The sequence below is a fragment of the Dendrobates tinctorius genome, unplaced genomic scaffold, assembly GCF_039654945.1.
Source record: "Dendrobates tinctorius isolate UK_male_01 unplaced genomic scaffold, ASM3965494v1 ptg000022l, whole genome shotgun sequence".
Taxonomy (NCBI): Eukaryota; Metazoa; Chordata; class Amphibia; order Anura; family Dendrobatidae; genus Dendrobates; species Dendrobates tinctorius.
Window position 1 is genome coordinate 88,829,471 of NW_027361690.1, and position 27,785 is coordinate 88,857,255.

The following is a 27,785-nucleotide window of genomic DNA, read 5'->3' on the forward strand; positions in this document are numbered from 1 at the left end:
TACTATTCAAGAAAGCATTTATACACAGAACCAATAACGAGGTCATCCCAAACATATAAAAAAGGCTATTTGTCCACAGCAACAATGAAGTCAAAAAGTGTCCCTCTGTACAAACGGTAAAATCAGTTTCTATGTAGTCTGGATTTTGTGCCCTACCATTAATAAGCAATACCAATCCTTTATTAGATAGTCCAGTCCTATTACGTCCATCCTCTGATCTGTGCTGGGACAACTGGAATGTTAAAGTGATAGAAACAATCATTTCTGGACAGAAGCATTGCTGTTGTGTTCTTTCACCAGACCAGAAGCCTTCGAGTTGGAGGTCTGTATATGTACAAGTAAAGTTGCGTTCAAGTTTTTCTGTCACTCATATACACAATCTGCAGATTTCTTTTTGTAATCCTTATGGAAAGCAACCTAATTTTGACCCACTGTCCTTCTTAGGATCATTGCGCTACCATGGCCATGACAGCTGTTTGAAATCCCACTATCAGCTTCCTACTGTTGTGGGGCAATATATTCTTCACTCTTGGAGTGTAAGTTGTCAGCAGAAGCTGAACTGTGATACTAAATCTTCACTACAGAACATAAGTGCAGAGTCTCACATCCTATCAGACCCTCGTCCTGAGAAGTCTGTCTGCAGAGGTACAATATTATGGTCATATGCCGCATGTTCAGAGTTCCCGGTGCTGGCAAGCTTGAGCTGTGCGGCCGCATGTGACAGCTGGAAGGCGGCATCCGGATGTGCTGTTTCCGGCAGCAAAGTGCACTCTCTATCCAGCATATCTGACACTCCCTTTAATAAATCCAGAAATCCAAACGCAAGGGCAGCTTTCCTCAGTCGGTTCAGTTCCTGGATATGAAATCATACAAAAGTGTTAAAGCAGTGTAGAAGAAGCCGTAACATATGATTGCATGGATGGGACATTAATCAAGAGAGGAACAAACCCCTGCATAAAGAGAATGCAATCTGTATGGTGTACATCCACAGTCAGGCTGCAGACACTATTTAGAGACTTTATGTTTCTTCTAGTTCCTCATTTGAACTCCTTGTCCTAGTGACGATGACTATGGAGACATTGACGTTAATGAGTAAGCAGACAGTAGAAGGGGGTCAGCTAGATCTTACTTTATAGAAGGTTTGAGTCTTCTCTGGAAGTTTCCTGGCGTTCCTTAGGATCTTCTGCACATCGGTCTACAAGACAACAGCAACCATGTAAGGAATGTCACATGTCGTCTAAGATTTGCTGACCCCACTAACATCCCGTACCATTATGCATGAAGCAACCTTGCGTCTCTTTCTGACTTCTACTCTCCTTTACTTTATATCATGGTGTGATCAGTCTGTGAAGTCGGGGTATAATATAAGACTGATTTCACAAAGCGAACATGAAATGCAACAAAAACTGCATATACATGCAGGAACTGAACATGGGTTTTTTTTTTTTTGCAAATTAACATTAAGTGAAATGCTTCTTGGACAGTGTTGGAAACCTAATTGGGCATAAGAGATTGTACTTGTTTACTGCCACAATGACACTCTCAGCAAATGTTAATGTCGTGTTTACTAAGGCAAGAAAAAAAAGATTGTGTGGCTTCGTAGTGAAATGCAATGCCAAAAGAAAACTGGCACTGACCTACTAGAAATACAGATGCATGACTCGTGAAATTGGGACCTACACACACTCCTCAACATTGAAATTCTAAAGCCAAGAAAAAAAGTGGTGGAATTAGAAGTGTTAATGATATGCAAATGGTGAAAAAATGAAAACAAACATTTCGATTAATTCAGTCTTCAGTAGGGTGGGGGCAAGTGCAGAAATCCCCATATTTGGCGGCTAGGCACACTTACAGCTCCCTTTGCAGTTGCCGACTAATGACGCCCCAGATGTGCTCGATGGGAGACAAGTTCGGAGATTCTGCAGGCCATGGCAGCACATTTAAGACACACAGGCTGCTCACAGTAACACAAGCAACACTTGGCCTGGTGTTGTCGTGTTGAAAAACGGCTTCCTGAGACACTTTGGAGAAATGGTCATACCACTGGTTCCCAACCATGTCAATGTTCCACCGAGCTGTCAGTATACCTGGAATGAAAACTAGAGGTGTCTGGCTACTGTACATTATGCCACCCTACACAATAGAAATGATGTGACGTTCACTTGTCAGGGCGTTGCCCACATGGTTACCATACCAATCTTTGACTATCACTGAAGAGGACAGACGTTCAATCAAGCCTCCATTGCTGTACTGCTCTATATAATGATATCCTTTGAGAGCAGTGACATGAGGTCAATTTAACACTTGTAAGTGGACATCTGGCTCGTAGTCCAATGTCGTGCAAACTGATGATTTGTGTAGACACTGCTTGACACCTTAAAGTTGGTATGCGATGTCCAGTTTCATTTGCATTACAGAATGCATCAATCATGAAACCAGTGGTACGGTCATTACTGCAAAGTGTCCCAGGAGCAATTTTTCAGCACGATCATGCTAGGTCGCATGTTGCTTGTGCTACTATGAGCAGTCTGCATGGCCTAAACGTGCCACCATGGCCTGCAGCATCTCTAGACTTGTCACTGCACATCCGGGACGTCATTGGTTGACAATTACAAAAGGAGCTGCCAACAGCAGATCTTGATGAGTTGCGTGCCCAAGTGCATTCAGTGAGGCAGAACACACCTCAGTGATAGCAGGTAAGGTGTATACAGTGGCAAGTAAACGTTTGGTTACCTCTGGTCAAAATTACTTTTATGGTGAACGGTTAAGCAAGTTGAAGATGAAATGATCTCTAACATTAAAGATGACATTTTTGAATTTTAAGCACAAAAATATATATAAATTGTCATATTTTACAGTTTCAAAATTACAAAAATGAAAAATGGGCAGATGCAAAACTTTGGTCGCCCTGCAGTGTTAGTACCTAGTAGCACCCCCTTTTGAACGTATGACAGCTTGTAAATGCTTTCTGTAGCCAGACAAGAGTCTTTCACTTCTTGTTTCAGGGCTTTTCATCCATTCTTCCTTGGAAAATTCTTCCAGTTCTGAGATTCCTGGGTCGTCTTGCATACTGTCACGATCCATTTTTGGATCTGTGTCAGTTTGGTCTTCTCAGATATAAACCTATATCCTTTCTGGCAATTGGGGGTTAATGCCAGTTTTTCCCCCCGGTGGCCGCTGGTGTTACTACATGTTTAGTTAGTCTGCTGGTGGTGACCATTCCCACCTACCTATATAAGGTCACCTGGTGCATCAGCTGACTGTTGGTTATGACAGGTTCTTTTTTGGATACCAACTCGTGGTGAAGACTGGAGCTACCTGGTGCAGTGGTGATTCAGCTTGTCGGGAGCAGTGGTGGTTCTGCTGAAGAGAAAAGCTTTGTGGAGCAGTGGTGATTCTGCTGAAAGCTGAGTTCAGAAGCCTTACTCTCCTGCACAGTGCATTGGCAGCAGAGAAAGCCAAGTGTTGTTTTGTTTAACCCTGTCTGTCGTATCTCCCCTTGGTGTTTTATTAGTGCAGCGGTGGGACCAGTGTCTGCACTTACCAATTCCCTAGTGAGGGATAGGTATCTTGCTCGGCGACAGGTTGAGAGAACCTGTATAGGGACGTCAGGTTAGTCCAGGACTCAGCCGCAGCAGAGTGCAGGAGGTGTCTCTTTCCCCATTCCCTGTAGCAGGGCCACCGTTGTAATTGTGTCTCCGGTGTTCCCTTGTCTGTTTGTCTTGTTATTTGGTGACCGACCAGTCGTCGGGTCGCGTCACGCAGGGCCAGTCATATATCGTGACATTATAACCAACCGCCCATTTTTTCTGGTGAGCCATGGGCCAAATGCAGACCTTTGTCCAATTGCTTCAGACCCTCACTGAGGAGCGTGGGGTGCTGCGTGGTGTGGTGTAGCAGCAGCTGCAGCAGTTGGTGGGGTTCGGGACCTCAGGTTCAGGCTCAACCAGAACCAAAGTTATCTCTGCCAGACAGATTTTCTGGAGGAAGAGATAATTTTTTGGTTTTTCAGGAGGCCTGCAAGCTACAGTTCAGGCTCCGCCCTCGTTCTTTAGGGAGTGTGGAACAGCAGGTGGGATTCTTATCCCTCCTTAAGGTGATCCCCAATCCTGGGCCTTCTCCCTGCCGGCCGATTCACCCTCTCTAAGGTCGGTGGACGAGTTTTTTGCGGCTCTGGCGAATATGCCCCCTGTAGTCCTTGCTAGGGAGGAGGACTCATTGGTGCAGTAGGACAAGCCCAGGCAGGTGGGAGGAGTTGGTTTCCCAGTGGTGTTGCCTGTGGTTCGTCGTGGTTTGAGGGTATGTTTTTGCTGTGGGCAGACTGGCCATTTTTTTAGGGTCTGCCCGGCTCGCTCCAAAACTTCTGTACCATCTAAGAAGCCGCGTCCCCCTGGTCATGTGGAGGGAGGCGACCAGGGAGTGTATATTTCCTCCATTTTGCCCTCTCAGTGTACTATATCAGCAGAAGTGGTGGTTGTTAGGGTACCTGAGGGCATACCGGTGTTTGTGGACAGTGGAGCGGGAGTCAATCTGGTGGACACTCACTTTGTCCAGACCCATGGCCTGAGTTGTAGGATGCTGGCCAAACCCCTAAGCGTCCAGGCCATTAACTCTGTCCAACTGAGTCAGGGGAGGTTGACCCAAGTGGTAGAAAATATACATCTGCGTATAGGGACTCATCATGAAGAGTCCCTGTCATGCTATCATGGGGGGTATACCATCACCTATCGTTTTAGGCCTCCCTTGGTTGGAAAGACAACCCGGTAATAGATTGGCGGTCTAGGGAAGTAGTCAGCTGGGATCAGTCGTGTGAGGGCTGTTGCCTGGGGGGGCTACTGTCTCTGCCGCCTCTCTACAACCGTCCCCTTCTTCTCCAGTGGGGGCAGCAGAGGTGCTGCCAGGGAGTAGGGGCAAGTCTCAACCCTCACCATTAGCCATCCCTGAGAGGCGGAGTCCTCGTAGGAGGAGGGGTCGGAGGAGGGTGGTGGTTCCCTCTGTGAATTGTAGGGGTGTGAGTGTGGTGACACAGGGGGACGTCTCTGTTGTCAGTTCCTTGAAGAGTTCACAGTCTTGTGGCAAACGCGTATGTGGCAATAAACGTTCAGGTCCGGACCTGTGTGAACGAGTACAGTATGTATGGGTGTCCACCAAAAACATCCAGTGGAAGTGTGCTGCTGGGGTCTGGAGTTCTCGGGTGATCGGGCCGTATTGGGTGTCAGCCATCCTCGGCCCTGGGACTTACCAGCTGGAGTTACCCCCAGTAATGCCCATACTCAACTCATTCCCCAGGTCAGCGCTCTGGAGATTTGTGGTGTCTCCGGAGCATATGTTGTCACCTCCATCAGTCCACGTTTGCCATAAACCTGAGAGTCAGGTGATTGCTGAGATGAACTCTGGTGGATCTAGGCGTCCTCACTGTAGGTGGTTTTCCGGTGAAGTGCAGTGTTGAGGGTCCAGAGGTCGCTCATTGTAAGGGGGGTACTGTCACGATCCATTTTTGGATCTGTGTCAGTTTGGGCTTCTCAGATATAAACCTTTTTCCTTGCTGGCCATCGGGGGTTAATGTCATTTTTTTTCCCCCGTTGGCTGCAGGTGTTACTACGTTTAGTTAGTCTGCTGGTGGTGACTACTCCCACCTTTCTATATAAGGTCACCTGGTGCATCAGCTGACTGTTGGTTATGACAGGTCCTTTTATGGATACCAACCCGTGGTGAAGACTGGAGCTACCTGGGGCAGTGGTGGTTCAGCTTGTCGGGAGCAGTGGTGGTTCTGCTGAAGAGAGGAGCTTTATGGAGCAGTGATGATTCTGCTGAAAGCTGAGTTCAGGAGCCTTACTCTGCTGCACGGTGCACTGGCAGCAGAGAAAGCTAAGTGTTGTTTTGTTTAACCCTGTTTGTCGTATCTCCCCTTGGTGTTTTATTAGTGAAGCGGTGGGACCAGTGTCCGCACTTACCAATTCCCTAGTGAGGGATAGGTGCAGGGTAAGTGAGGGACAAGGTATCCTGCTCGGCGACAGGTTGAGAAAACCTGTATAGGGATGTCAGGTTAGTCCAGGACTCAGCCGCAGCAGAGTGCAGGAGGTGTCCCTTTCCCCGTTCCCTATAGCAGGGCCCACTGTTGTAATTGTGTCCCTGGTGTTCCCTTATTTGCTTGTCTTGTTATTTGGTGACCGACTGGTCGGGTCGCGTCACGCATGGCCAGTCACATATTGCTACACATACACTACTATTTTAAGGGTCTAGCCACAGATTTTCAATGATGTTCAGATCAGGGGACTGTGAGGGTCATTGTAAAACCTTCAGCTTGAGACTTTTGAGGTTGTCTATTGTGCATTTTGATGTGCGTTTAGGATCATTATCCCTTTGTAGAAGTTTTCCTCTTTTCAACTTCAGCTTTTTTACAGAATTTGTTGAAATTTCTTTGAATCCATTATTCCTTGTGAAATGTTCCCCTTGCAAATGGCTGAAACACAACCCCAAAGCATGATTGTTCCACCCCCCATGCTTAATGGTTGGAGAGATGTTCTTTTCCTGAAATTCTGTGCCCTTTTTACTCAACAGATACTTTGAGGCCAAAGAGTTCTATTTTAACCTCATTGGTCCACAGGACTTGTTTTCAAAACGCATCAGGCATGTTTAGATCTTTTTTGCATACTTCTGATACTGAATTTTACGGTGAGGATGCAAGAGAGGTTTCCTTCTGATGACTCTTCCATGAAGGCCATATTTGTGCAGGTGCCTCTGAACAGTAGGACAATGTACCACAACTCCAGAGTCTGCTAAATCTTTCTGAAGGTCTTTTGCAGTCAAGCGAGGGTTCAGATTTGCCTCTCTAGCAATCTTACGAGCAGCTCTCACTGAAATTTTGCTTGGTCTTCCAGATATTATCTTGACCTCCACTGTTACTGTCAACTGCCATTTCTTAATTACCTTTCAAATTGAGGGAACTCATGGCTGCTGGGTTTTTTTTTTGGCACAAGGTTAAAGGAGGCTGAGTTTATATAAAGCTGGAAAATTTGCATCACCTGGCCTTTCCCAATGAGGATACTGAATAAGCCATAACCCAAACAGGCTAATTAAGGTCTGAAACCTTGGTCAAAGTTATCTGAGCACACAAATCTCCAAGGGTGCCTAAACTTTTGCATTGGCCCATTTTGCAATGTTTAAAATAATAAAAAAAAAAAAAGACTATATATATATATTTGCTGCCTAAAGTAGAAAAGGAAATGTGTGACCTTTTCATTTTAGGCCTTTTAGAGATCATTTCATCTTCAACTTGCTTAAGTGTTCACCGTAACAGTAATTTTGACCAGGGTTGTCCAAATTTCTAAATGCAGTTGCAAGTCCTGTACTTCTGCAAGTAGAACTCACACTTGATACTGAATTGCTTTGCAAGATGCTTTGAATATATTGTTTCCATCATAATACAGTGGGCCACACGCCTTGACAATAGGCTAAACCACAACGCCATGATGCAGAGCAGTGTACACGTATCTTTTTGTAAATAAAGGACATGACACTACGAATCTTACCTGCAGTCCACTAGGTTTAATCCACACGGTCACATTCTGGGCATAGCTTCTTTTTGACCTAGGTTGCAGTGGAAATGGACTCTTATTATCCTCTTCCCCATATGGATTCTCTTTGGCATCTTATATATAAAAAGATGGAGTTTTATTAGTAATTTTATATATACTGAAATAGCACAAAAAGAGGACTTAAAAATCCTCCAATAATAAAAGAAAACAGCAAAAAAGCAGAAAGGTTTACCCGTCCAGGCCTCCAGACAAATGCACTATCAGGATGCAGTGGACCCATATAATTAAGATGGCAACACAGGTGCAAGAATACCGATGAAACAACAGCTCACAGCCTACCAAGAATACCGATGAAACAACAAGGTTGTGCGCGGTTGTTTCATCGGTATTCTTGCACCTGTGTTGCCATCTTAATTATATGGGTCCACTGCATCCTGATAGTGTATTTGTCTGGAGGCCTGGACGGGTAAACCTTTCTGCTTTGTTACGGTTTTCTAATTTTATATATATCAGCTATGTAAGTCATGTAAAGCTAAGGCTTCTTTTACACTTACCGTGTTTTTCCAGGCCAATTTTGTGTCCCCAATAAACTTCTATGGGGCTGCAAAATCCGCCCGCAAAAATTCCACAGTGCGCTGTGTGCCATACGGCCATATTTGTGGCTGTGATAAAAGATCGAGCTTGCTCGATCTTTTTCAAGGCGTATGGACATGGCCCCCATTGTAAATCAATGGGGCCGCAAAAACAAATGGAAGTTTGTTTTTGTGGTGCCCCGTGACTTCCAGTTTTGCGGAACGCCATTTTTTTTTTCCTCAATACTATTTCCATAGTATTGAAAAAATGAAAAACGGCGATCCACAAGCTTTTTTGCAGTCCGTTATTGCGGCAGACCATAAAAAATGCGGCGATATGGCCCACAAAAACGGGCCGCAATAACCGGCAGCATAAAAAGCGGCAAGTGTACAAGTAGCCTAAGATGCATTATTGGGGGAAAATGTGCACAGAGAAATCTAATTATTTTTATATAACTTAGGAATGATAAATGACAGCATATACAGTATGTTAATATCAATAGTTACAGGAAATGTACATTAAAGAGGTTGCCCAGGTCTATGTGACTGCAGCCTTGTAAGTCCTCACAACGCATGCACCGCATGCTGTCAGAAGTCTCCTGTGTCTGCGGTGAGAGCGGCCACTTCCAGCCACATTCCGACTAGACATGCACAGCTTCACTCAATACAAGTGAATTGAGCAAGACCAAGCACGTCTAGTCGGCACGTGACTGCATGTATACAAATAGCATACCATACCTGCAGTCATGTGACTGCTCGCTCTCGCTGCTGGCACCAAAGAATCCTGACAGCTTGCAGTGGATGCACTATGGGGAATCAGAAGTCTGCAGTCACAGAGTAACTGAAGACTTTCATTACAAATCTGAACAACCCCTTTAATGATAAAAGAAACATAGAAACAAGTATTTAGTTTATTTTCTAAATCATACCTGATATGGGTCCAAGCTGAGAAGTTTTTCCCAGCCATGGTAGTGGCTCAACACCAAGCTCAAATAATGACATCATTAAATTTGATTTCTTCTTACTATCAGCTTGAGAATAGAGCATCCCATGCCAGTCTGATCTTTAGAGGAGATAGGAAAAGAAATGCTGATACTGAAAAACCATCTACAACCTGGGTTTCCAAAGAATTTTTCCCCTTTAATACACCATAGCTACAGTTGTGGCCAAAAGTATTGACACCCCTGCAATTTTGACAGATAATACTCAGTTTCTTCCTGAAAATGATTGCAAACACAAATTCTTTGGTATTATTATCTTCATTTAATTTGTCTTAAATGAAAAAACACAAAAAGAATTGTCCTAAAGCCAAATTGGATATAATTCCACACCAAACATAAAAAAAAGAGGGTAAACAAAAGTATTGGCACTGTTCGAAAAATCATGTGATGCTTCTCTAATTTGTGTAATTAACAGCACCTGTTACTTACCTGTGGTACCTAACAGGTGTTGGCAATAACTAAATCACACTTGCAGCCAGTTGACATGGATTAAAGTTGACTCAACCTCTGTCCTGTGTCCTTGTGTGTACCACATTGAGCATGGAGAAAAGAAAGAAGACCACAGAACTGTCTGAGGACTTGAGAAACCAAATTGTGAGGAAGCATGAGCAATCTCAAGGCTACAAGTCCATCTCCAAAGACCTGAATGCTCCTGTGTCTACCTTGCGCAGTGTCATCAAGAAGTTTAAAGCCCATGGCACTGTGGCTAACCTCCCTAGATGTGGACGGAAAAGAAAAATTGACAAGAGATTTCAACGCAAGATTGTGCGGATCTTGGATAAAAAACCTCGACTAACATCCAAACAAGTTCAAGCTGCCCTGCAGTCCGAGGGTACAACAGTGTCAACCCGTACTATCCGTCGGCGTCTGAATGAAAAGGGACTGTATGGTAGGAGACCCAGGAAGACCCCACTTCTTACCCCGAGACATAAAAAAGCCAGGCTGGAGTTTGCCAAAACTTACCTGAAAAAGCCTAAAACGTTTTGGAAGAATGTTCTCTGGTCAGATGTGACAAAAGTAGAGCTTTTTGGGCAAAGGCATCAACATAGAGTTTACAGGAGAAAAAAAAGAGGCATTCAAAGAAAAAAACACGGTCCCTACAGTCAAACATGGCGGAGGTTCCCTGATGTTTTGGGGTTGCTTTGCTGCCTCTGGCACTGGACTGCTTGACCGTGTGCATGGCATATGAAGTCTGAAGACTACCAACAAATTTTGCAGCATAATGTAGGGCCCAGTGTGAGAAAGCTGGGTCTCCCTCAGAGGTCATGGGTCTTCCAGCAGGACAATGACCCAAAACACACTTCAAAAAGCACTAGAAAATGGTTTGAGAGAAAGCACTGGAGACTTCTAAGGTGGCCAGCAATGAGTCCAGACCTGAATCCCATAGAACACCTGTGGAGAGATCTAAAAATGGCAGTTTGGAGAAGGCACCCTTCAAATATCAGGGACCTGGAGCAGTTTGCCAAAGAAGAATGGTCTAAAATTCCAGCAGAGCATTGTAAGAAACTCATTGATGGTTACCGGAAGTGGTTGGTCAACCAAGTATTAGGCTGTGGGTGCCAATACTTTTGTCTGGTCCATTTTTGGAGTTTTGTGTGAAATGAACAATGTTTTGCTTTTTGCTTCATTCTCTTTTGTGTTTTTTCATTTAAGACAAATTAAATGAAGATAATAATACCAAAGAATTTGTGTTTGCAATCATTTTCAGGAAGAAACTGAGTATTATCTGACAAAATTGCAGGGGTGTCAATACTTTTGGCCACAACTGTATCTGTTGGTAAGTCAGCCTTACAGGTCACCATTTCCGAATTTATAGACGTGACCAGTATAGTCTACACAGGAGCATAGAGATGCAGTTTGATCGCTTCTGATAGAGTGGTCAATGTCACTTAATAGGCAGGCAATTAACGTGGCACTTGAAAGAGTCTTCATTACTGAGTTCTAAGAACCTGTAAAGGGGTTGCTTCTATCAGCAAAACATACATAGGCCTAAGCAAGTTTGGACACAGCTATAAAGAAGGCCTCCTCCATTCATGTACTACTTGGACGGCCATTACTTTAATTGTCTGCATGTAATTCTACATCTCATGTGAAAAGGATATCTTACCCAAGCTGCACTATGGCCACCATGCCTTCCACCTTCAGACTACCATGGAGCAAGACACAAAAATTAGGAATTTTGCCAGCAATCTGGCTAGCGGAATTTTCATCCTCAATATCATCTGTGAGTCCAGCACCAAAATCATCTCCTTCTATAAGGAAACAAGGTAGGACACATTATAAGGAATAATAGTGCAGAGGAGCGCTAAATCCAATATTATTCTCACTCACCTTTGTTAAGGGCAATAGGTAAAACCAAATGACGGGACAAGACAGGAGGGCTTGAGATATCCGCAATGTCAATAAAGCCCACGATTTCTAATTCTGAAAAACAGCCTCAACTATAAGTATACAGTTTATTACAACTATTTGACAGAATAGCATCCTGCAAAAACTTCAGATATAAATATGTGGCTGTCAAGGAGGAAATCATTATGTATCACTGTAAAGCTATACAAAATAGTATATAGCCATGATATACACTGGTATACTGTCCTCACTGGCAATACATCACTCAGCACAAAGTCTGCTGTAAAGGCCCCGTCACACTAAGCGACTTACCAGCGATCCCGACACCGATATGAAGGTGTCAGGATCGCTGGTAAATCGCTATGTGATCGCTGGTGAGCTGTCACGCAGAGAAGGCGGTGAGGAACGAGAGGGAGGTGAGGGAGGCGTGGGCAGAGAGGGAGGCGAGGGCTGGGCAGAGAAAAGAGGGGTAAAAAGGGAAGGGAGGAGAGAGGGATCAGATAGACAGTAGAATGCGGAGAGTAGGCAGATGATATGGGAGGGATGGGATAAGTGGGTGGAAGGGGGATGTGAAGAGAGGAAAAGAGGTGTGGGAGGGTAGCAGCTAATTGTTGTATAGCAATCAGTAGGTTGGAGAGAGATGACTGAGATGTTAGGTATTAACCCATCTCCTTGAATGCAACTACTGCACACACTCAACCATGGTATGGGCATGCACTGGTGGCCGAGTTCCAAGGAAACCAGCTGAACAATATGCAAGATAAAAGCTCTCACATCAGGAGAATGACAGGAGAAAGATACAAAGAACCATTGCAAACTTGCTTATTTTGATGTTCTGATCTTCTCCGTTATTGAGATATACAAGCTGCTCAAGACAATCCAATGAATCAAAATTTTAGAGCTGGTTACATAAAACAAGTAATTTAATAACCTGAGAATACCCATTTAAAGGGATTGTTTCAGGAGTATGCAACTTCCCTTAGAAAAATCAGCTAATACAAGGGTAAAAAGCATAAAATCAGGATGGTGGTATCACAGTCTTCTACCGAAGCTGTTCTCAAAACACTTTGTTCCATTTTAGTAAAATAATAATTTTGGTAAAATCATGTGTTAACATGTAAGTTCTAAAATGTAATGCAGATACAGTTTTGTGCTACGCCTCTACAGGTATATGTGAACACCTGCTGAAATTTTTTCTGCAACCGGTTACCTGTGTTAATGGATTTAGGCACAGGGTCTACCTCCTCATCTATGACAACTGGTTCAGGCCTAGGAAACACTTGGACATCTGAAGACAGGTTCCCACACTTCAGGACCGCATGGAATGGTGTGTATGCCACATCAATGAGCTTCCTGCAAGATAATAAAATAGAACAAAACTTGAACTAACCTCCCACAAATGTAAACCAATGCCACAGACAGCAATATACAGGCTACTTACCCAAACATGGACTGAACGTTCTTTAAGCACAGAGGGCCATCAATTGTAAAGATCTGACCTTCTCCATTATTCAGATCAATAAGCCGTTCAAGACAATCCAATGAATCAGAATTTTGGAGCTGGTTACATAAAACAGGTAATGTGATAGTTATATACATGCAACTTTTATAAAACTCATCAACTTTCACAGCATTGGATGCTTAAATGCGAATGGTCAATAGCGATAGCATCTAGTTTCAGATTGGTGAGTACTATCAATCAGTATGATTAGTTGCCACGATTTTTAGCGGTCATGATCTAATTGGTGGACCTGTGTCCTACAGGTCATAAAAAAATTGGGGAATTTGGCCAGCGGCAATCATTATCTTTTGTCCCTTTCCCTGATGACGCCGTGTATACGGGGAAACGAGTTGAGGGGACTTATGGTTTAATCTGAGTGCCTTTCTCTGCCTACAAAGATGGCACCCTGTGGTGCTATCATGTGATAATTAGAAGTAATCGCTTTTTCAATATACAGCTCTGGCAAAAATTAAGAGACCACTGCAAAATTTTCAGTTTGTCTGATTTTTCTCTTTATAGGTATATTTTTGAGTAAAATGTAAATTGCTCTTTTATTCTATAAACTACTGACAACATGTCTCCGAATTTCCAAGCACTAAATTTTGTATTTAATTTCAGAAAATGAGAAATGGTGAAAATAACAAAAAAAAAAAAATGCAGTGCTTGCAGACCTCAAATAATGCTAAGAAAACAAGTTCATAATCATTTAGAAACAACAATACTAAAGTTTTAACTCAGGAAGAGTTCAGAAATAGGGATTTTTGAGCAATCACCGTAAAATCCTTTTCTCCGAGCCAATCATTGGGGGACACAGAGACAGTGGATGTTATGCTGCTTGCCACTAGGAGGACACTTAGTAAACACAGAAAAAAAGTTAACTCCTCCCCTGCAGTATACACCCTCTCGCTGGCTGGAAATTCCCCAGTTCGGTGAAAAAAGCAGTAGGAGCATTAAACGAATGACAATAATCATAACTCTGTCAAAACCTAATAATGCCACAGTGAGCCAATAGGCCAAACAGGGTGGGTGCTGTGTCCCCCAATAATTTGCTCGGAGAAAAGATTTTACGGTGAGTACACAAAAATCCCAATTTCTCCTACTCCTCATTGGGGGACACAGACAGTGGGACATCCCAAAGCAGTCCCTGGGTGGGGAGCAAACATCTGCTAACACCCCATGTACCACTGAGTCAACACTGTGGTACTGCTGATTGCAGGATGCGTCTGCCAAGCGCTGCATCCGCAGAGGCCTGAGAATGAAATTAGTCAATGTTTGTAAAGGTATGCAGGCTGGACCAAATCGCAGCCTTGCGGACAGACCTGAGAATGAATTTGGAAATGTTTTGTAAAGGTATGTGGGCTGGACTAAGTCACAGCGTTGAAGACCTGTTCTGCCGACGCCTGGAGCCAAATGGTCTAAGAAGTGCCCACTGAGCGGATAGAATGCGCCTTAATCCTTGCTGGGACAGGTGTGTCCCGGACACAGTAGGATTCCGGAATAGCCAAGCAAATCCACCTGGCTAGCGTGTTTTGTTTTTTTTTTTTAAAGCAGTTAGACCCTTCCTATGCCCCCTGGAAGTATAAACAGGGCATCTGACTTGCGCAAGGGAGCCGTCCGCGAGATGTACCGTCTCAGAGCCCTAACCACATCGCGGGTGTGGAGGGCCTTCTCAATGCGATGGACCAGTGCCAGACAAAAGGAGGGCAAAACAATTTCCAGATAGAGATGGAAAGAGTATACGACTTTGGGCAGGACGGACGGAGACGTCCTTGAGAACTGCCTTGTGCTGATGAAACTTCAGGAACTGATGACGGCAGGACAGGGCCGCCAGTTCCGAAACTCGTCTGATTGACGTACTTGCCACTAGAAAGACCACTTTCCAAGAGAGAATAGGTAGTTTTACGTCCTGCAACTGTTTGAAAGGAGCCTCCTGTAGGCCCCGAGAACCAAGTTAAGGTCCCATGATTCGAATGGCCCTTTATAGGGAGGCGCTACATGAGAAACTCCCTGAATGAACGTCTTGACTTGAAGTTTGGTGGCAACCTTGCGTTGGAATAGCACTGACAAGGCGGAAATTTGACCCTTGAGCGAGCTAAGCGCGAGGCCTGACCTTAAACCTGACTGAAGGGATTCCAATATGGCAGGAATGGAAAACAGTAGAGGGGATCGACCATGATCCTTGCACCACGAAAAGAAGGTTTTCCAGGTGCGGTGATAAATGCGCATGGACACGAACTTCCTAGCACTAATCATGGTGGAAATCACGTTGTGAGAAAATCCAGCCTGTGCTAAAATCCAGGATTCAACGGCCACGACGTCAAAAACAGGGCCCCGGAGATCCGGTAGTAAATCGGACCCTGAGAGAGTAGATCCATGCGATCTGGAAGTCGCCAAGGGATGTGGACGACTAGTTGTACTAGTTCTGCGTTCCATGCACGGCCAATCTGGCGCGACTAAGATCACTGATATGTCCTCTGCTCTTCTTGATGACCTTCAGGAGCAAGGGGAAAGGGGGAAAGATGTACGGGAGCCGGAACTGGTGCCACGGCAGAACTAGGGCGTCCGCTTCGATGGTGATCAGGTAACGAATCGAGGAATCTTGTTGTTTAGGCTTGAAGCCATGAGATCCACATCCGGAGTGCCCCAACAACGGCAAATCTGCTGAAAACCTTCCGGATGAAGAGCCCACTCTCCCGAGGCAAGGGCTTGGCGACTGAGAAAGTCTGCCGCCCAATTCTCTATGTCCGGGATGAGGATCGCTGAGATGGGCCAACGATTGGTCTAGGCCCACTGGAGGATGTGACTCACTTCGTGCATGGCCTTCCTGCTCCGAGGACCCTCTTGACGGTTGATATACGCTACAGCTGTGGCGTTGTCGGATTGGATCCTGATGGGGAGACCTGCGAGGAGAAAGTGGAAACTCAATAGGGCTAATTTGAGCGCTTGTATCTCCAAGACGTTGATGGGGAGACGTGACTCCCGAATTGACCAACGACCCTGTGCCATGTGGTGACAAAACACCACACCCCCAGAAGACTTGCGTCGGTTGACACCACCAACCATCGTACTTGGAGAAAAGACCTCCCTTGACTCGGAGGAATTCAATGTCCACCACTTGAGGGCTTGTCTGATCCGCAGGGACAGAAGGCACCGATGGTCCAGGGAAGACGGGTTCTTGTCCCGAGTCAACAGCAAGGCTTGTTGCAAAAGGCGGAGATGGAATTGTGCGAATGGCACCACTTCCATTGCTGCCACCACCTTTCCGAGAACTCTCATGCTGAAACGAATAGAATGAGAGACCGGATGGGAAAGAGTCCGCGCTGCCTGTTGCAAAGCTTGGTCTTCTCTGGAGGGAGAATGACCAACCCACGGGAAGTGTCCAAGACCATTCCCAAAAGGGAAATCTGCTGGACCGGTGTTGGGGAAGACTTTTTGAAGTTCATCTTCAGACCCAGGCAAGAAAGTGTATTTACTGTTATATCCACGGATTTCTCGCAGGCAGGAAGGGATGGACCCTTGATTAACAGGTCGTCCAGATACGGCAGTACCACCACTCCCCGAGCCTTGAGAATGGCCATGACATCCGCCATGTCCTTGGTATAGGCCCTGGGGGCGGTGGCGACACTGAAGGGCAAGACAACGAACTAGAAGTGGTCATCTCGAATTGCAAAATGCAGGAACTGCTGGATGATAGGGGCTCTCCCCTTTTGCATGGAAGCGACACCGACCGGAGAAATTCCATTTGGAATCGCCGTACTTTGACAAACTGATTTAACAGCCTGAGGTCCAGTATGGACCACATCGTTCCTTCTTTCTTTGGAACCACAAAGAAAGGTTTGTGAGATCTGCTTCCTTAGATCCACATGCTGTCGGCCTGGGTTTCCAAGAGCGGTTAGGTTTGTGAGAGACCTGGGAACCTCTCTCTCCACGCAGGGACTGATCCGGAAGATAAGGTTGTGGAGGACCAGCTGGAGCTGTTGCGCAAAAAGGTCGAAAAACTAGTCGGCTGTTGATTCTGAAAGCCGCCGGGCATCCCCTTGTTGGGGAGGAGACCTACTCTTACCCCCCCGGAAGTGTCAGAAAAGAGCTAGTCAAGTTTCTTTACCAAACAGGCGACCAGTTTGATATGGCAGAGAAGAGTTTAATCTCTTGGAGGTGGAATCTGTCAGCCAGTTGCGTAGCCATAGGGCTCTCTGATGGAGACTGCATTAGCGGTTGCCTTAGCAGCGCAATTAACGGCATCTAAAGAAGCGTCTACTGCAAAATCCCCTGCGTGAATTATCTGCTTGGAAGGCAGTAATTAAGACTTCTGCCCAATTGGCCATGCCTTAGCCACTCAAGTCGCCGCGAAAGATGGGAAAAAAGCCGCTCCTGAAGCTCCAAAAAACTGAACTGGCGTGATAGCCAATTTGATGATCGGAGGGGTTTCTGACTGAAGAGCCCTCAGAAACGGATCGAAGCGTTTTAGGAGCAAGGCACAATACAGGAGAATCCACCAAGGGGGACTAACCAATTCTTCAGCAGATATGGAGTAAAGGGAGTATTCAGCATCGATAGGCTTGTGCCCTGTGAACCGCTTATGTGGTTGGTTCCTACGTTTCTAGACAATGTCCATCAACTCCGGATGGTTGGCAAATACCCTGCGTTCACGTTTAGTCCTCTTAAAGGAGATAACGTGTTCCGAAGCGAGAATATTCTCCTTGTCCAACGTCAGAAACTTGTTGACTGACTGTCAGAGAATCAAGCGATTCATGGACATTTGGGGAATTCTGAGGGAATGACATGTCAGACTCAAATTCAGAGACATGTTCTCTGCGAACATTAGGAAACAGAGAGCGAGAGACAGAACTCACAGATGCTGAATCGTGAGCATGACAAGGGGACGCGTCATTGGTCCGCTTCTAGAGACCTGAGGATCCCTTGAACGAGCACGGTCCCTGCAGGCGGACGGTTCCCGGCCGTCGCCGAAGCCCTCCTCGGGCGGTAAAGGCGCGTTCTAACATAAAGACGATTCCCGGAGGAGTCTATAACCTTGGTCAGTGACTCCACAGACCGTGACAAGGACGCGGCACACAGAGAGGGACTAAAAGCAGGGAGCAGCTTGCAGCAGATGGCGTTTTAGCACAAGCCGGGTCGCAATCCGTGCATAGCGGATTAGTCTGGGTACTAGGCAAGGCAGTCTTGCAAGAGGTACCAGCGGCAAAGAACGCTGTGCGCTTCTCATTAGCCCCCTTTTTGCTTCCTTAGACTGAGACATAGTGCCCGTGAAAGGGTTACAAGCAGAGCCTGGGCTGCAGATGCAGGGAATGTGCAGCGAAGGGTTAAGCTTTGCGATGTGGCCCTGTAGCGTCACCAGGTGTTGTCATCCGTACGCGCACCCCCCGCAGTCGTCCCAGAGTCTGAGGGGCAGAGAAGGAGTTAAGGATATGGCCCCCGAGACTAGCAGGGCGCATCTCCTACAGAGGGAGAGGCGCCAAAGACGTAGGCGGCAGCGCTAACAGTGGGCGCGCTATGTAAATTGCGGCCTAGTAGGCCGAAAAGCCAGGGATTAAATTTTGGGGCCTGCCCGCCGCAAGCGCCGGGTGAAGGGGAGAGCGGGGGGGGCCGCGCCGGAACGCCGGTATGCCGCCGCTGAGACTCGGTCAGCGCTTCTCCCAGGGACCAGGACCCGACCCCATACCAATCCAGTGCTGTGCGCTGTCCAGGAGCCTGCAGTGTGTTTCATCCCATCTTCAGATTCTGAGGTAAAAAAAGCTCCCGAGCGATGTAGCAGAGACGGAGGAGTTGTTACAGGGGTATTGCTCAATCGCTCCACCCTATGGGTAGGGGGACGGAGAGCTATGGGGCTGATTCAGGGCATCCGAAAGCACTAGTCAAGTCTTCTCCGTGCGTTCCGTGCACTCGCCCTCGTATCCGTGTGGGGTATCGGGACCGTAAAGGATCCATCGCCAGAAGAATCAGCCCCAGTCGTCGCAGGAAAGTGTACGGGGAGGTATACTCCGTGTGCTTGTCTGTTGTTGGTTTGGGGGAGAGCGGGCCGTAGAAAGGAACCGTCGCCCCATTCACTCGGCTAATTAAAAAAATAAAAATTTACAGAAAATTCAAAAATAAAATAAAAACGGTGGGGTCTGAAGCCAGACCCAAGTGCCTCCTACAGACACTAAGCAAGAACTGGGGAATTCCCAGCCAGCGAGAGGGTGTATATTGCAGGGGAGGAGCTAACTTTTTTCTGTGTTTACTTAGTGTCCTCCTAGTGGCCAGCAGCAAAACACCCACTGTCTCTGTGTCCCCCAATGAGGTATAGGAGAAATCAATATTTTGTGGAATAACCATGATTTTTAATCACCGCGTCTTGGCATGCTTTCCACCAGTCTTTCACACTGCTTTTGGGTGACCTTATGCCACTCCTGTTACAAAAATTTAAGCAGTTCTTTGATTAATGGCTTGTGACTATCCATCTTCCTCTTGATTTCCTCACTCAAGACTTTTCTTTTCAACTCCTTTGGCATGGTTAAAAGTTATTTTTTCATTCCTATTACTTTGGGGATATTACTAGCACTTGTTTTGCCATCCAGCTTGTCCTATTGCAAAAGGATTGTGAACACCACAGCAGGGTTTTTTATACTTTCTTTGCTAAATAAGATTTGGTCCAGGTGATCACTTAGTCAGAAGCACATTAAGTAGAATGAGGTGTACTCTGGTTGGAATTCAACTGACACTGGAATGGAATGGCTGTCAGACATGTAGAGAAGCTGATTTTTATAAAACTGTGCAGTGGTCTCTTAATTTTTGCCAGCGCTGTATTTAGTGTTAGCAGATTAGGGGCAAATCTTTTTTAATCCTTCACCTGTAATACTCGCATTTGTTTTGTTACTGAATAAAAGTTAAAATTTTATGACCTGTTAGCGAGGGTAACACAATGGGGTTCTCCTGTTTTCTATTAGTAATATATCCCTTCCAGGTCATTTATATCCCACTAGTTTTTCTAGGTATAAGATAGTTAGAAAATGTGTTCCCTGCTAATCTGTTCCTCCATTGTATAAAAAAATATGTACAGTATTATTTCATTAGAAAAAAAAAAAACATTGAAAAACTCTGATAAAAAAAATATATAAAAAGAAAATCCAAACAAAAATAAAATTATCTGCAACAAAAAGTGTACACCTCCAACACACAGGCACCAATATGTTTTATGCAAATGCATTTTGTATGGCCATCAGCTTCTCGGGCATTTAATGGGAATTCCTAGAATTGAAAGTTTTCCGTTATCCATGCAATCTGGAATAACTTTCGGGATCCAACCGCTGGGACCCCCAGTGATTCTGTGAACAATCCTGAGTGGAGCTTTGTCAAGCTCTGCTCCATTCAAGCCGTGGTTTTGCAGAGAAGAATTCTGAGGATCACTCAGTGTGCCAGAGGTCGAAGCCCCAGCGATCAATAAATTATCCTTGATCCTTTAGATTTGGAATAACTTTAATTTCTACCATGTAACAAGTGCCTGTGACTCAAAAAGATATGTTACTCCATACAATAATTACTTCCAACTTGTTCTATGTTTGCCCCATCATGGAAATAAATATGCACCTAGTTGATTATCATCCATGTCTAAAGCTCTGTCTAAAATTTAGGGAGGGCGATGGATTTAAAAAAAAAAAAAAAAAGTCTCTGTTCTCTAACTTCAAAGCGATGAAACATTTATGATTTTTCTTCAACGAAGAAACTGAAATTTGCATACATGTGTGGAACACATCCCTGAATTAATGTGCATTTTCTTACCTCTTCTAGATTTGCCATGCACATAATGTACAGCTTAGATGGGAAAGGGAAGGGCAGAGGAAATCGGTTGCTCTCGCTGCGCTGGTTTAAAGATGATAGGGAGTTGTGAAGAGAGCCCCTTCCGATGCCCAGGCATCCGTCTGTAACCAGCACAACCTGACAAGGGTAACATGAGGCAGACAGTGAAAAAACAGCAGTCACAATATTAATCATAATAATATAAATAAGTACAATGCAACAAATATCTGTTGGAAGAATGTTAGTAGTTCAGAATCCTTTTCCAATACATTGCTTTGACAGATTCAAAAACCCCTTAACTAAAGAAAAGATGGAGAAAAAAAACAGGATTTTTGGTTGCTTACCGTAAAATCTGTTTCTCGGAGCCTTCATTGGGGGACACAGGAAACCATGGGGCTCATTTTTTCTTAAAGGGCATTAAGGATCTTTTCCCCTTAATTTTAAAGCCCTGGTGGCTCTGAAGGCACCTTGTTTTTCAAAGGGGTCTTTCCCCTCGGTGCGGAGGGCCCTGAAACAGCGCAAAAGGTATCTAGGTGCCCCAAAAAAATGCAGTGAAATTAAAGGGGAAAGACCCCTCATGCCCCATGCGAAAAACAAGGTGCCTCCAGAGCCACCAGGGCTTCAGGATTAAGGGGAAGAGACCCTTACTGCCCTTTAATAAAAAATGAGCCCCATGGTTTCCTGTGTCCTCCAATGAAGCGACAGAGAAATATATACTACCTTAAAGGGGTTGTCCTCTCTTCTGATGAAAATCTGCAGTCACTCTATGTGACCGCAGATTTCTGAATCCTTACAGCGAGCACAGTCAATGCTCTCTGGTGTTGCCAGTGAGACCCCCTGGTCTCATGACTGTAAGTAAGTGATGTGAATACTTCTGGCCACAGTCTGACTAAATGTGCTCGGTCTCGCTCAACTCACTTGTATTGAGCAAGATCAAGCACCTCTAGTCGGCACCTGACGGCATGAATTTACATCTCCACTCAACGGCAACACCAGTGAATCCTGACAGCGTACAGTGTGCCCGCTACAAATATTTGGAAGTGTGCAGTCACATAGAATAACTGCAGACTTTCAGCCAAAGACTGTACATCCTAATCTACAAAACAGTCTCAAAACTGCAGCGTTTACACGGAATATCTGAAATTACCTGGCAGGGAATAGAGGCCCCCCATTCTTGTTGGACCACACTAGACACACCTTGCAGTGCTGACTCTAAACAAGTCTTGTCATAATCATCTATATTACTCAACGATTCCTGCAACAAAAAAAATACAATACATAAGTAAAATTAGTGAAAAAAAAATCACAAGTAAAACATGTTGCTGCTTCTTATGCAAATATTGTAAACAAGTGAACTAAAAAGAAAAGCCTTCATAATATAAATGGAGGAACAGTCACGGAGCACACGTGCATGACGACTCCTATAGACCCTAAGAAATGGATGTAGCGCTGTTCATACATGGACAGCAGCTTTAAGAAAGGTACACAGGACAATTAATGAACTTTTATTTCTATTTTGGAAGGAGAGGATAAAAAAGATCCACATTTTCTTACATATTGCACTCCCTGTGGTCATTTTAAAAGGCCCCTAGCTGCCATTGCAACTCATTGGCACCCCAAAATCTCATTGCAGGTTGCTGATGGGGTTTACAAAGGGGCATCCCTACCTCTATCCAACCAATTAAATATCATGGACATAACTGACAATGGCAATTCAGGGTTAGACTGAGGATGGCGTGGGCAGTGGGCACAGCCCTTATATCCATATGTCTTAGATCAGCAAATGGCACAACAAAAAGTTATGGTGCTCTTATCCTTTTGGTCTCTTAACAATATACCTGAAGGGTGTTGTAGTCTCTGGTGAAAGGCACCATCAGCTCCCACAAGGAAGAGAAGACCACTAGTGCAGTAAACTCCAGCTTGTAGTTGGTTGCCATGTGTTCAAAGAGCATAGTGAGGCCATGGGCTGCCAGGTGCTTACGCTGGAAGTCCTCTGTCCCCTCCACTGGCACTGGCCTTGTCATGGAGAGGGACACATCCATCACCACCACCGTGGGCATCGTGACTGACTAATGTTATAGAAAAACTATGAAGAAATCTGCAATGTGGAAATAGAAAAATACATAATCAGTTATTATAATTAACATCAGTACACATCTTATATATTACTGTATATGTATAGAAGCATTAGTGATACATTGTGACGCAAAAAGGGAAACAGTGAACTTATATTGCAGCTTCAGGCAATCAATGAGGGTCCCAGTGGGCAGAAGCACACCAATAAATTATTTGTCTAAATTTATCATTCAAAGAGAACCGACATTTTAATTTTTTCTTCATAATTCAATAGTACATGTGAAAATAAGAAACTGTGCAATAAATCCTGTAAGAGAAACCAATTTATTTCCCCTCCTGGACTGATCATTCATTCTCAAAATTATCAATTCATGGGTAAAATCTGTCTTCACTGAATACAGTTTTTCCCATTATTGAGATAGCAGACGGCAGTTGGTGCTCATAAAGTTCTGCGGAGAACTGTTGTTCCAGGAGAACTCACAGCAAAATGTCTGTGTCTGCTGTTAGCTCCTTTCTCCTCTGAATTTAAAAACACCAGATTGGCATCAGATATTTCAGTAATGGGAAAATCTGTCTTCACTGAATACAGATTTTATGCATGAATTCACAGTCCAGGAGGTGAAAGCAGCAGATTTCTCTTATAAGATATTTTACATATTTGCCTATTTTCAAGTGTACTATTGATTTATACGATAAAAGGGACCTGTCATGTAAAATAACACTAATAACCTGCCGATATGGGGTTAATCTGCAGGTTAATAGTGTTCCAAGACTGTGAGGCGGCTGTACTGAAAGCTCCGCTGCCAGGAGGAAATTAACTTTATTACCCCAGGCAGGCTCGCTCTTTCAGTCAAGGAGCACCGCCATGGTTCTAGTCATGGCGGCTATAACTGAACCCCTGGAGTTGCACAGTGTTAGAACACTACTGACCTGCAGACTAACCCCATATCTGCAGGTTTATAGCGTTATTTTACATGACAGGTTCCCTCTAACTATACGTTCTATTCTCAATAAGCCAATATCATCACTTATCCACGGAATATTTTCCTTTCAATATTTTCCATGGGAGTCTGCTGGCTGAGACCCCCACTGGCATAGAACTAATGGAAATGTCCCAATATTTTTGTCTAACTCATAGTTGAGCTAAAATTTTACAACTTTTGCCCTTTTTTTAGGCCATCTTGCCAACTCCTGGAAAAGTTGGTGGGTCTTAAGGTATGTGCACACGTATTTGTTGGTGCTGCGGATTTCTCCCTGCGGATTTTGTAAAATCCGCAGGTAAATTTCAGGTCAAAAGACATGCGTTTTTCCTGCGGATTAGGCTGCGGTTTTCCCCTGCGGTTTATCATCTCTACAATGGAGGAGATGGTAAACTGCAGCGGAATCCACAAAAAAGAAGTGACATGTCATTTCTTTCTGCGGATTTGAAACCGCAGCAAAACCGCGTGGAAAATTCTGCAGCATGTGCACAGCAGTTTCCATTTTACATAGAGTAAAATGGTACTGTACAACGCAGCAGATTCTGCTACGGACCCGAAGGGCCAGAAATGCTGCGGATCCGCAGCAAAATCCGCAACGTGTGCACATAGCCTCAATGGGAGTGAACATGGATTTAGTGCAGCCTGACAAATCCATTATAATTTCTGCCACAAAAAGAGTGTGTAAATTAAGACTGAAATCTACTTTGTTCCCTGATTGAAGCACAGTTCTGGTAAATAGTAAGAGACAGTGTCCAAGTCCTGGGTTTATCAAGACCTTTTTGATAGATTGAAACGTTACCTTTTATATGGCGGAATATTTTTTTTTTTTATTCCTTTTTTACCCCAGGTCTTGGACTCTGTCTCATACTATTTAGTGGATTGTCTTCAAGTGGATTCCATGGAGTTTTGGACTTTGCGACCATTGGTGGAGTGCTGCTGGTTGCCGCTTCCATTCCTGTGAAGCCCAGTTCTGATCCTGGCAGATGAGCAGCAGAAAAATGCACCAAATTCATTTAAAGTTGCACGCACCCTCCTAATGAATTGGACGCATCACACCTCAGCACAACCTGGGTCAAAACCAATGCACAAAAGGCCCAACTTGGTGATTCGGCTTTTTATTTTTTTTTTTACAATTCCTCACCATGTTGACCATCTCTGCTTGCTGATAGAGAATAGAATCATTTATGTTCCCCTGTAAAGGCTGATTTAGGGGTTTAGTATCAGGAGAGCCCTCTGGTGCACTAACGCTCTCCCCACTCGTGGTTTCCAGGACAGATACCACTGGGGCCGTGAAGCACCCCACTGACTTATAACAGGGTCCCACTCAGCGGCAGAGCCGATCACAGATGTGACCAGAGGAGCCGTGGGACTCGTGTCAGCTGGAAATTAAAAAAAAAGATTTTCCCTTTGGGATGTAAACAAGACAATGAGTTCATTCACTGACTACAAGCAGAGTTCTAGACAAAGCAGAGGAAAGAGACTAAGTATATCTGAAAGTTACTGAACTCCTATGGAGAACCCCTTTAAGTAGAAACGATGATAATTCACATCCCAGGGCACAAACCCACTGGACCTGTGTTATTAGCCGTCCTGGTGGACTGTATGGGGTTTACATATGCTGCAGTACAAGTTCCAGGCAGCACATATTCCTGTGTAGGTGATACAGACCGTACACTGCCCCACGTCCATACCGATGCAGTGAGGAACTACGAGTCCCAGAATGCCCTGCGCCAATTCATATAGTTGTGTACTAGACTCATTCAACAATTATCACTCACTCACCGTTTAGCTTCCCAGCCCGGAAGGATTTTAACAGCGCTACGGCCGCTGTGCATCAGCAAATGTGTTCCTCTATGAAACACGCGCTCCACAACGACATTCCTGTCTCGCACGGCTGTGTGTGTGACTGTGTGAGGGGAGCTGTGTGTGAATGTGTGGAGGAGACTGTGTGAATGTGTGGAGGGAGTGGTGTGTGACTAGGCTGTGTGTGACCGTGTGTTGGGCTGTGTGAGGAGCTGTGTGTGACAGTGTGAGGAGGCTGTGTGGGGAGCTGTGTGTGACAGTGTGAGGGGGCTGTGTGTGACTGTGAGGAGGCTGTGTGTTGGGCTGTGTGGGGAGCTGTGTGTGACCGTGTGTTGGGCTGTGTGAGGAGCTGTGTGTGACAGTGTGAGGAGGCTGTGTGGGGAGCTGTGTGTGACTGTGGGGGAGCTGTGTGTGACTGTGTGTTGGGCTGTGTGGGGAGCTGTGTGTGATGGTGTGAGGGAGCTGTGTGTGACTGTGGGGGAGCTGTGTGGGACAGTGTGAGGGGGCTGTGTGTGACCGTGTGTTGGGCTGTGTGTGATGGTGTGAGGGGGCTGTGTGTGACTGTGGGGGAGCTGTGTGTGACTGTGAGGAGGCTGTGTGTGACCGTGTGTTGGGCTGTGTGGGGAGCTGTGTGTGATGGTGTGAGGGAGCTGTGTGTGACTGTGGGGGAGCTGTGTGGGACAGTGTGAGGGGGCTGTGTGTGACCGTGTGTTGGGCTGTGTGTGATGGTGTGAGGGGGCTGTGTGTGACTGTGGGGGAGCTGTATGTGAAGGTGTGGTGGAGCTGTTTGTGACAGTGTGAGGGGGCTGTGACTGTGGGGGAGCTGTATGTGAATGTGTGGAGGGGCTGTGTGTGATGGTGTGAGGGGGTTGTGTCTGACTGTGGGAAGCTGTGTGTGACAGTGTGGGGAGCTATGTGCAGCTGGGAGCCGAACCCGCCGGTACCTGAGTGACATTGTGATCATTCATCAGTATAGAAAATCACAAATATGAGGCAGAGCTGTGATTCAGTTTGACCAAAAGACAAGAAATCTGGGTCTCCAAGTTCTGGAGGCAAAAAAGTAAATCCAATTGATTTTATTCTGTTCCATACTTGTTTTAAGTAAATTTGTGGATATTACCTTATTGCCTAAATGGAAGGTCCCCTCTAAGTACCTGGGGGTTGCCCATTTTAAAAAATGTTTTTCCTAAACTCTCTGTGAGTAGTTTAAAACAATGCTTTGCTCACTCTCCCCAGGACCAGTGCTGCATCGCCGCTGCTCCTGTTGTCTGCAGGGTTGCAGGCAATGAGTAACCTCAGCGGCTTGTGCTGTCTACAGGGACAGATCTGCTGAGCTCACTGATTGGCTGCAGTGCTGTTGACGTGATGTCAGAGTTGCAGAAAACAACAGGTTGAGCAGCGGCAAAGCTTCAATGATGGACCAGGGGAGGGTGAGTAGAGCTGTGGTTTTATTTTTTACTACTAACAGAGCTTGTATGATAAGCTTTTCTGAAGGGGGACAGCCCTTTTAAATCCTTAGCACACCCATTGGGCCGGATTCACATTTATAGGCCGGGATCACACATGCGAGAAACTCGACCACGTCTCGCATGTTAATACCCGACACTGCTGCCGACACTCGGGAGTGGAGCGTGCGGCTCCATGTCTTGCTATGCAGCTGCATGTGTGATCCCGGCCATACTGTTCTGTACGCTGAGCACTGCTTCCGTTTTTCCATCTCAATCCTCAAAATAATGGCATTCAGACCGAACTTGTAATGAGTATCAGTATAATGAGGGTCATTTTGGCCTCTGTTCTGGCAATGTGCTTATTTTTTAGAACACAAAAGTGTTGTGTACCAAGCTATCGTGTCCACCTAAAAAAGACAAGACTGAGACCAAAATGACCCCGCCGCCTCATTTTACTGAATGACGCTATCGGAAGTTTGGTCTGAATCTCTTTTTTTTTTAAGTACTGAGACAGAAACACATGCAGCGCTCAGCGTAGCGCCCAGGATAAATGTGATCTGAGCTTCATTCTGAGATCGACACAGATTTGGGAACATTTCATCCACTTTGCTACTACTGTAACACACTGCAGATTGTCCCACTGGAGAACCTCGGGGTCACCCAAGGGATAAAAATTATTTTTTAAAGATCTACGTTACTTTTATTGGTAAAAAAGTAACAAAT

The 27,785-nt window shown here is 45.2% G+C and overlaps 2 protein-coding genes across 4 annotated transcripts in view; one reads left to right on the forward strand and one right to left on the reverse strand.

The window, feature by feature from the left end:
• Positions 1–25,987, reverse strand: INTS14 (integrator complex subunit 14). Of its 3 annotated transcripts, none has more exons than XM_073568875.1 (12): positions 25,594–25,987; positions 22,594–22,853; positions 21,903–22,010; positions 20,738–20,893; positions 12,902–13,020; positions 12,671–12,813; positions 11,443–11,535; positions 11,219–11,363; positions 9,040–9,173; positions 7,533–7,651; positions 1,130–1,195; positions 1–853 (listed from the first exon to the last, which is right to left on the reverse strand). In XM_073568875.1, exons 2-12 carry the CDS (start codon positions 22,813–22,815, stop codon positions 602–604), a joined length of 1,557 nt encoding a protein of 518 aa, XP_073424976.1. In that variant the 5' UTR covers positions 22,816–22,853; positions 25,594–25,987; the 3' UTR covers positions 1–601. The 3 variants fall into 3 exon arrangements, with proteins under 3 accessions (XP_073424976.1, XP_073424977.1, XP_073424978.1); XM_073568876.1 differs by lacking the exon at positions 25,594–25,987 and adding an exon at positions 25,480–25,578; XM_073568877.1 differs by lacking the exon at positions 25,594–25,987 and adding an exon at positions 25,503–25,522.
• SLC24A1 (solute carrier family 24 member 1) overlaps positions 25,985–27,785 on the forward strand; it is a 128,178-nt gene continuing 126,377 nt past the window's right edge. The window contains exon 1 of the mRNA XM_073568874.1: positions 25,985–26,674. The gene's annotated coding sequence lies outside the window, so the exon portion shown is untranslated. The remainder of the gene's footprint in view (positions 26,675–27,785) is intronic.